Below are 10,000 nucleotides of genomic sequence, written 5' to 3'. Positions count from 1 at the left end.
TATTTGTGTACCTGTGTGATGAGTGCACCTGTGCGTGTTTGTGTACCTGTGTGTGACGAGTGCATCTGTGTGACGAGTGCACCTGTGTATTTGTGTACCTGTGTGATGAGTGCACCTGTGTGTGTTTGTGTACCTGTGTGTGACGAGTGCATCTGTGTGACGAGTGCACCTGTGTATTTGTGTACCTGTGTGATGAGTGCACCTGTGTGTGTTTGTGTACCTGTGTGTGACGAGTGCATCTGTGTGACGAGTGCACCTGTGTATTTGTGTACCTGTGTGATGAGTGCACCTGTGCGTGTTTGTGTACCTGTGTGTGACGAGTGCATCTGTGTGACGAGTGCACCTGTGTATTTGTGTACCTGTGTGATGAGTGCACCTGTGTGTGTTTGTGTACCTGTGTGTAATGAGTGTGATGAGTGCACCTGTGTGTGTTTGTGTACCTGTGTGTAATGAGTGTAATGAGTGCACGTGTGTGAGTTTGTGTACCTGTGTGTGAGGAGTGAGATGAGTGCACCTGTGTGTGTTTGTGTACCGGTGTGTGACGAGTGCACCTGTGTGTGATAAGTGTGACGAGTGTGATGAGTGCACCTGTGTGAGTTTGTGTACCTGTGTGTGAGGAGTGAGATGAGTGCACCTGTGTGTGTTTGTGTACCGGTGTGTAATGAGTGTGATGAGTGCACCTGTGTGTGTTTGTGTACCTGTGTGTAATGAGTGTGATGAGTGCACCTGTGTGTGTTTGTGTACCTGTGTGTAATGAGTGTGATGAGTGCACCTGTGTGTGACGAGTGTGACGAGTGCACCTGTGTGTGTGTTTGTGCACCTGTGTGTGACGAGTGCACCTGTGTGTGATAAGTGTGACGAGTGTGACGAGTGCACCTGTGTGTGTGTTTGTGCACCTGTGTGTGATGAGTGTACCTGTGTGTGTGATGAGTGCACCTGTGTGTGATGAGTGCACCTGTGTGTGATGAGTGTACCTGTGTGTGTGATGAGTGCACCTGTGTGTGACGAGTGTGACGAGTGCACCTGTGTGTGATGTGTGTACCTGTGTGCGATGGCAGGTTTGTGTCCGTCCTTGTGTCCAGGTATGTCTTCGTGCAGGTAGGCTAGACCTCGAGACATGGACTGAGCAATGACACACAGCTCAGACCAGGACAGGACGTTTGCTTTCAGGTAGTCTGTGAGAGAACCCTGAGGACAGAACATGACGTCTTGTTGGTTCATGTTGTTTGAGACTGTTTTGATTCGTGAAGACACATCTCAATGTGACTTCTTGCCACAGTTTCATATTTTGTTCATGTGTTTGGTGAATGTGATAACAGCATTTGATTGGTGTTTGAGTGTGTGTTGCAGTTCTGCGTGTGTCCAGCAGGTGTCACCACCTTCTCATGGTAGGCGGTGATGAGCCACAGCTCCATGTCCATGTTGCTTCCTCTCTTCTCAGCTCCAATGAAATGCAGCAGGTTTTCGTGCCTCATCCCATTCAGGTTGAAGATCTCATACTCGTTCTGCCACGACTGCTTGTCCTGAATACACACAAATGGACAGAGGACAAAGGTCAAAGGTCATGCCTGTGTGACCAACAAAATGTGACCACAACGCTGGGGTCCGGGAGGGCGAAAAGAGAATGAAACCTGCAGGTGTAAACGACAAAAACAGGTCAGAATGTCTCAAAATGTTCAATGTTGAATGTGAGCTGCAGTTCAAGTAGAAGCACCTGAAGTGGTTCAGGTGTGCGTTGAGGTCGTCACCTGCGGATCATGTAGAAACATTATGTGATGTGATTTTAAGTTGTATGTTGTTGGACTTTGCATCAAGGAAACAAAAAGGTTCTATCGACTCTTAATTGGGTCTACGAGGTTCTATCTGTGAGCCAATCAGCACTTCACATGTTCACTACGCCGTCATCAGACTAGACCATGTTTCTGGTCACCGTGTCAGATCGAACGACTGCATTGCCGTAAACTCTTGCCGTGTCTTGGTTGGGTGACTGGCAAGACCACGCATATGACCCCGACCAATCACACCGCGTCTTATTTCACAATCGTGTGAGTTTAGCTGCGACGATTGCTGCAGGTGAAGCATGCAATTGGTCAACGCTAAGGAACACGTCTTGAGAGATGTGGGAGATGAGACAAAAATTCTGACATGCTAGACTTTTCATCAGAGTATCGTGGGACAACAGACAACAGGTCGTTTAGCATGTCAAACTACACGGGGACAGACACCCAACTGTCCTTCACAATTGACCAGAGTGCTGGAAATTCGCTGGACACATCAACAAGGCCTCAAAATTGGGCAGGATCCAAGCATCAGATGCCTAATCAGGTTCTGTTTGTTAGGGTTAGGGCTACGTTACGCTTTCATCGTTAATGATGAAAATAAACGCCTCAGCAAGACCTGAAACGACTAAAAAAACAGACTGAACTTGACCACCATTTGTACTGCTGTCCTTCACAGTACCATCGACAAGAACCACAGTATGTACTGCAATGACTTGACGATGTTTGGCAAAGTTTATTAAGCTCGGAAACATGTTGCTGAAGCAACGTCTGTCTTCAAATGTTTTAAATGTTTTAAATATTAAGCCTTCAATGTCATTACGAGTCTCCATTTGAACGGATGGAGTCTCACTTACGAAATAAGCACAAATTTCATTTTAAATCTTTTGTTTTTTCCCACAAAATAAGGTACTTTGGTGCATCAGAGTCAACATTTCTGATATCAAACAAAAATCAGTGCTGTCTTTAGATGTAGTCGATGAAGTCAGCAAACAATTTATTTACCTACATACTGATCTGTAGAGAGAATATCAAGAAGCTCCTCGTACTTCACCTGTCCTACTTTCTACGTCCTGGTTAGATTTATTACAGCAGCTCAACTGTCAGACCCAAAGGAAACTGAGACTGTGTGTTTAATAACCAACCATATTCCGACCTGAAACTTATCATTTGAGCAACTGGTGCCGACTCACCTGAAAGACATCACAGAACCCCTTCTCCACCCTCTTCAACTTGCATATGGGAAAAACAGGTCAAACAGTTGGAGGACACAATCAACATGGCACTGAACTACATCCTACAACACCTTGACCACCCAGGGACAAATGCAAGGATCCTGTGTGTGGACTCCAGCTCTGCATTTAACACCATCATCCCAGAATCCTCCCCTCTAAACTCACCCAGCTCACCATGCCAGCCTCCACCTGTCAGTGGAACTTCCTAACAGTCAGGAAGCAGCAGGTGAAGCTTATCCAGTTCTACACAGGAATACTCCAGTCTGTTCTGAGCACATTAACCATTATCTGGTTTGGGTCTACCACAAACAGGACCAGAACAGACTGTGACGGACTGTAAGGACTGCTGAGAAGATCACTGGAGCCAATCTGCCCTACCTTCAGGACGGACACACCTCCAGACTGAGGAACAGGCAGGAAGCATCACTGCAGACCCCTCACATCCTGGAGACCACCTGTTCCAACTTCTGTCCTCTGGTCAGCGCTACAGATCACTGAACAGCAAAACCAGCAGACACAGAGACAGTTTGTCTCCGTTTGTTGACAGTTTGTTCGGTGGCACAGTGGCAACACTGTTGCCTCACAGCTGGAAGGTCCCGGATTCAATTCCCACTGTGGGCGCCACCTTTGGTGCCTGCTGCTCGAGGAAAGGGGCCTTTCTGTGTGGAGTTTGCATGTTCTCCGCATGTTCACCTGGGGTATCCTCCATAAAACCCCCCACTAAAAACATGCAAGAAGACCACCACCTGACCATGGTGACAAACAGGAACTGGGTCCCCGGGCGCCGGTTGGATGGCAGCCCACAGCTCCTGGTCTGCCGCAGAGGAGGGATGACCAGGACGGGATGAAGGCGTGTGTGTGCATGAGCATGTAAAATTGTGTGACGAATAGGAGGATTGTCCCTCTGATTCTTCTTCTTCTTTGTTCCCAGCAGCCGTCAGCCTGATGGACAGTTAGCAGTCAGACAGTGAAAGCCAAATTCCTTTCATGTGCATACAGACGTGGCCAATAAAACGGATTCTGATATATCTGGATGGATGGATGGATGGATGGATGGATGGATGGATATCAGTGATACTTGACCAGAAAATGCTTTCAATGTCTGTCCAGGAGACATTTCACTGAGGAATTAATCAAACCATCTTTTTGTTTTTTTGTCTGTCAAGTTTTGGTTGTTGCTATGAGTCACAGAGGTCTGCCAACCGTTCACAAGCTCTCACGTCACACGTCCATTTTCTCACACCCTGAAAAACAAATTTCTAAGCGACACCAGCAGAGAAAGAGGACGCTGGCAGCACAGACAGTTGGCGCCTCCTCTGGCACCACCACCACCACCACCACCACCACCTCCTCCTCCTCTCATCTGCAGTGAGCTCCTGTTCATTGAGTTTGGAGTGAGACTGGGAGTGTGTGAGTTCAGGCTGCTGAGGTTCTGATTGTTGGACAGCTGGTACAGATTGAGGGTATCTATTCTGTAATGCAAAAACCTTGAAGGTCACAGTTTCAAAACTGCTCAGGATGCAGATCAAACTTTATAATTCCAAGGTAGTGAAGTTTAAGTGTAGTAAAGCGTGTGTGTGTGTGTGTGTGTGTGTGTGTGTGTGTGTGTGTGTGTCACACTGTGAGGATTCACCCTCATTATGGGAACAAAACGCGAGTCCCCATGAATGCAGATCATTGAATTTAAGTGTCAGGTTAATACTTCTAAAGTTCTGAGATCACTGACACAACATGAGATTCCAAATGTCATCACACAAGCAGCAGCCAAATCCTCTGATCAATGACTGACGGTCCGTCTGCCTTCAGCCACAGCGATCTATGAACAGATAAAGTTCACTTTTGTGTCGATCTACTTCAGCTTTCTGGTTGTCTTCTGTCTCAGCAATGCTGTGGATAATTGGTGGGTGATGGTGTGGCTGAAGGAGCTGACAGGACTGACCTGAATGGGGAAGATTTTGACAGCGACGTATTCTCCGATCAGTTGAGCCTTCCACACGCAGCCGAAGCGCCCCCTGGCTTTGATCTCCAGTAACTGCAGCGGCTTCTGGCCCAGGATGGGGGAGGGGGGCAGAGGGCCAGGGTCCTGGAACAAACAACGTAAAAACTAAGTGTGTGAATGTAGTGCATCTCTGACTGATCCCATTCCTGAAAAATGAAACATGTATATTCAGATTTGACCATTGTGACTCCGAGAAGAAGTGCGATTTTTCATTTTGTCAATCGAGCACCAAGAGATTGATCCATCCGCTTCAGTTTGAATTAGATCTTTACACCTGACTGGACACAATGAAGGGACAGGACACAGACCAGCGGGTTTCTCTCAGTGCCTCCATTACAACATGAACCACGTGAGCTGGTCTCTAACTGGGCATGCCCAGTCTGAACTGGTGCTGAGACTGCTGGGAGCAATGCTGCTGGGTGAAGTGGGGACCATGTCAGACTGAGGGCAGCTGAATTCATAGAGGAGACGAGAGGTGAGCAGGGGTCCTGCTGCAGGTCCAGATGTTTGAGCGTCACAGTTCACCTCCACAGTACTTGGTATGTGTACTTTACATGATCAGGTGGTGTTTTCTATTCCCAAACTGTCTTTTGTCTGTGCACGTAGATTCACAGAAGTGAAGTTACATCAGTAACTAATTATTCCTCTGTTTTTGACCAGGAGTTTGCGATCTGTGTTCACATTCGTTCACACAGAGCAGCTGAAGCTCTCCAGTCTCACCACTTTGTTCCATGTTTGTTGGTGAAAAGGAGAAAATGAGTCTTCAGCATCCTTCAACAAACTCCATCACTGACACGTCAGGCAACACAAGCAGCGAGCTCTCGGATCTTGGACGGTATCTCTGTCGCCACGACCAGAGCTCTCACATTCATGACATTCCATGGTGCGATTAACTGTCATATAAATAACTGTGATTAGCAATTTATTTGTCTTTTTCTTTCATTTTATGGTGCATAGTGCTGCTGTGTCTGGCCTAAATCCATGCTGTCAAATTCAATGTGTGGTCATCAAAACGATGCACTCCCAAAGACGAATCCCATCCTAATCTAAGCCTAACACTGAACAAATGTGTTCATCCAAGCTCTGTTATGTGAAGGATCCGTCTCATTATCACTCAGGGTGACTTTACTTTGGTACATAATGAGTTTATGAGACAAAAAGGTGAAGGAAACATGTTCGTGAACATGAAATAACTACGACATCAACATTTCTGAGGAGGAACACGCCAGCTACAAATTTCCAACGACCTAACTCTGGACACGACACCAAAGGTACAATATAAACTCTGAATGCATGAGCGTAAATCCACTTTATGAACTGCACGTTCAACCTGCTTTCTGACAGATCCTCATCAATCATGCACATCACCTGCAGACCGACATGGAGACAGCATCTGTCCATCAGTGCAAAACAACTACAACAATCAACACAGAGCAGAAATATTCACAAAAACAAAGACACGAGTGTGTTTTCAACAGAAATGTCAGGCTGGAGGAGGATAAGGATGCAAAATGAAACCCAAAAATGGGAGAAAAAAGAAATCACAAACCCAGTAATGAAGCATAATTCAGTGAAATAGTTTGATCTTCTTACCTCAATCATTATATGAAAGGCGTGCTGAGAGGCAGAAACAAGAGGAAGAAGCAGAAATACAAAGACAGAGATGATGGAGACCAGTTCACGTGATCCAAGAATTTACCTTGATTTGATTCACACAGTAGAACATTTTAATATCCTCATGCAAATTCTTCTCATTTCTTTTATGAAAGTGTTTTCAGGCAGACCAGAAACAGTGATGACGGACTCAGGTGGTTAGAAAACACACACATTTCTTCAGGTCTGCTTCTGACTGTCAGCTGTTCATTCCATGATATTTTACGTGGGAAAAAGCAGATTTTGATACACTCTTTAAGCTTCTGGAAGATTAAACGTGCATCCAGTAGGCCAACACAGCTCCTAAGTCCATCTTCACATTCAATAGGAAAGAATCAAAATGAGGCCTACTTTAGGGATGTAACGAGATATATATATATATATACTGCGACTGTAACACTACATAGTTACTATTACCATTCTTTGAAACTGGACTGTGTTTGTTTGAGCAGCAGAGGGTGGATCATTGCAGCCACCAGTCATTGTTTGCGTGCCAGCCAAGCGCTGCTGGAAATAATTGAAAAGTAAAAATCCAAATAATATTGAAGATATACAGATTACTTTTAGCTCTGATGTGAGGCAACATTTCAGTTTTCCCGTTTTCCCGTTTCAAGAACTGCCAATGAAGAAAAGGAAACAAACACACAACAACCTGCAAACGCTGCCGGACGACGTCAACGACGCTACAGGGAACATCAAACATGAGACGCCATTCAACACGTCACCACCCACAAAGGCTCAAAGCTTCATCCAGACCAAAGGAGGCTGAAAGAAGCTTCTGGAGCTCCGCCTCCCCACAACAGTCCAGAGCTTGAGGGCCGTCTTCTGTGGTCCACAACCATGGATTTCACAGGTTAGGAGACACGCTGGAGTCCACCACGGCCTCACGCTGGCCTCCACAGAGCTGAGGTTTAAATCTGCTCTTTTGGAGCTCGACTCGAAGATTAACAACAACCGTCACGACATCGCTGTGGTTACAGACCATGCAGGAAAAACGGACATAGCGCCGAGAGGCCGGACTGCGCCCACACATAAACAGTTCTTCACACACTTTAAACCGCTTCACCGCCGGCTTTGAGCGTAGGCCGCTGCAGCGTCCACCCGGTCCACCGAGGCTTGCGGCAGCACAGTCGACGACCACGCCGAGCCGACCGCCAAACGGAGACCGTTAAAGCTGCCGGCTCATGGACCGATCCTGGACGTGCTCACCTGATGGAACAGCTCTTTGACTTGTTTTATTACAGGACTGCTGCTGACTGCTGCATCGTTTCTGCTCTGAAACTGAACCTGGTTCAGTCATTCAGGACACTTTCTACTCAGCTGACGTCATGGCTGCTGCTTTCATTTGACTTCATCAAAGGAGAGCAGAAGCACTTTAAGCTAAAAAATAATTTCACAAGAATAAAACATGCTGTACACAGCTGTCTATTCATAAAGGCCATTTTTCAAGTTGTTTTTCTTTCTTTCTTTTATTCAATATCCCAATAAATATCGCATCGTGGCCTTTATGTCGAGGTTCTGTTGAACCATGAGTTTTTGGTATCGTTACATCCCTGTTTAGCACCAAAATCACTTGTTTTATTTTTGTTTAAAGAGTGGAAACTGATGACTCATGCACTGATGTTTATCCTCCATACATCGCATAAGCTTGGTGATAGGGCTGAGATCATTGATGAGTGGTGATATATGTATGTGCATCATCTACATAATAGAGGTAATGACGGCTGTGTCTGTGTGATGTATCCCAGTGTGTAAAGGTTAAACAAAAGGAGAGTGAGTATTGATCCCTGTGGAACTCCACACCATGAGTTTTTCTGCTCAAGAGACACTGTAGCACCTTTTGTGCAGATTTACACTCGCGTTGCACTGTGCCAGACAGTGTGTGTGTGTGTGTGTGTGTGTGTGTGTGTGTGTGTGTGTGTGTGTGTGTGTGTGTGTGTGTGTGTGTGTGTGTGTGTGTGTGTGTGCGTCTCACCTGTGTGGGCACCAGAACAGGAGGGTAGGCCAGTTTGTGGTGTCGGTACATCCAGAAGGAGAAGAGGACGATGGCAGTGATGGCCATGATGGGAACCAGAGAGTACATTAGAGTGGTCAGCACCGGAGGATCTGGCGTCACTGGTTTGTTTGTTGCTAGGCAACACATAGACAAAACATTCAAGTCACTTGACGTTACAACAACACAAACTGCAGTGCTGATTGAACTACAACATGGTTCATGGAGACAGAGGGTCTGAGGGACAGTCGTTAAAGAAGGTTATGTCTTCAGAGAAAAAGTCATCCTGTTGAATTAGGTTGTAATTTTGAGTCAAAGTCATGATATTATGGGATGAACTGTAGAGATATGAGATTTTTATGACTTTATGAGAAAATCTGGTCTTTTAAGAGAATATGAGTATTTTTATGAGGAATGTCAACTGTGAGAAAGCATAGGTGGTGCACCTATACACAGGTGACAAATATGTTAATAGGAGCACAGGTGTAAAGACAAACAGGTAAACAGGTGAACAGGTGAAAAGGTGGGTAGGTGAATGGGTGCATAGATAAACAGGGAAACAGATAAACAGATGACAAAGTGACCAGGTGATCAGGTGCACAGGTGAACAGGTCCCCAGATAAACTGGCTAACAGGAAAACAGGTGAACAGATAAAAGAAATCAACAGGTGAATAGATAAACAGGTGAACAAGTAAACAGAAGAAAGGTGCACAGGTGTGTGTGTGTGTGTGTGTGTGTGTGTGTATCTTACTTGGAATCGGTGGCTGGTTGCTGTCAGGACTGTAGAAGAACTTGTCATTACACAGACGTCCTTCACAGCAGCAGAAGAAGACTTCAGGAGCGTCTTTCTTCTCCACACATTCACTCCTGTCAGGATGAAGAACAACAGCATGTTCCTCAGAAAAAGAAAAGCTACTGATGAACTCCACTGAACATCTGATCAGACTTCAGTGTTGAACATGTTGCTCTGCTTGTCCAGGAGGCTTCCACACATCTACAACCCTGATTCAGAGAAAGATTTGATGCTGCATAAAACACAAATACAACAGACTGTGATCAGCTAATCTGATCCTCTCTGACACAAACTGACCTGAGATCAGCTCAAAGTCAACATATTTCATATTTTTCACTGATTTCTGTAAATATCTGCTTATTGTGAATCTGACACAGCAACACGTTTCACAGACTGAAAGATGTGGAACTCTCCAAAAACACCTGTTTGGATCATTCCACAGGTAAACAGGCTCACTGGTAACAGGTGAGAGGATCATGATTGGGTGTGAAAGGGGCGTCCTGGACAGGCTCAGTCGATCATAGAGGATGGAGCGAGGTTCACCACTT

General features: G+C 45.7%; 1 protein-coding gene across 2 annotated transcripts in view; it reads right to left on the bottom strand.

Moving 5' to 3' along the window:
* acvr2aa (activin A receptor type 2Aa) overlaps positions 1 to 10,000 on the bottom strand; it is a 31,116-nt gene that overhangs the window by 6,254 nt on the left and 14,862 nt on the right. Inside the window, exons 3-8 of one of the 2 annotated variants that reach the window (XM_070975929.1) lie at positions 9,411 to 9,526; positions 8,641 to 8,795; positions 6,606 to 6,629; positions 4,953 to 5,096; positions 1,380 to 1,523; positions 1,043 to 1,188 (exon numbers count right to left, since the gene is read on the bottom strand). In XM_070975929.1, coding sequence (XP_070832030.1) covers positions 1,043 to 1,188; positions 1,380 to 1,523; positions 4,953 to 5,096; positions 6,606 to 6,629; positions 8,641 to 8,795; positions 9,411 to 9,526 — 729 coding nt within the window. The remainder of the gene's footprint in view (positions 1 to 1,042; positions 1,189 to 1,379; positions 1,524 to 4,952; positions 5,097 to 6,605; positions 6,630 to 8,640; positions 8,796 to 9,410; positions 9,527 to 10,000) is intronic. The other variant, XM_070975930.1, reaches the window with a different exon arrangement.

Source organism: Chaetodon trifascialis, chromosome 12 (genome assembly GCF_039877785.1).
Source record: "Chaetodon trifascialis isolate fChaTrf1 chromosome 12, fChaTrf1.hap1, whole genome shotgun sequence".
In the NCBI taxonomy this organism is placed as follows: domain Eukaryota; kingdom Metazoa; phylum Chordata; class Actinopteri; order Chaetodontiformes; family Chaetodontidae; genus Chaetodon; species Chaetodon trifascialis.
The sequence above is the reverse complement of the archived record's forward strand: the minus strand, read 5'-3'. Positions and strand labels throughout refer to the sequence as shown.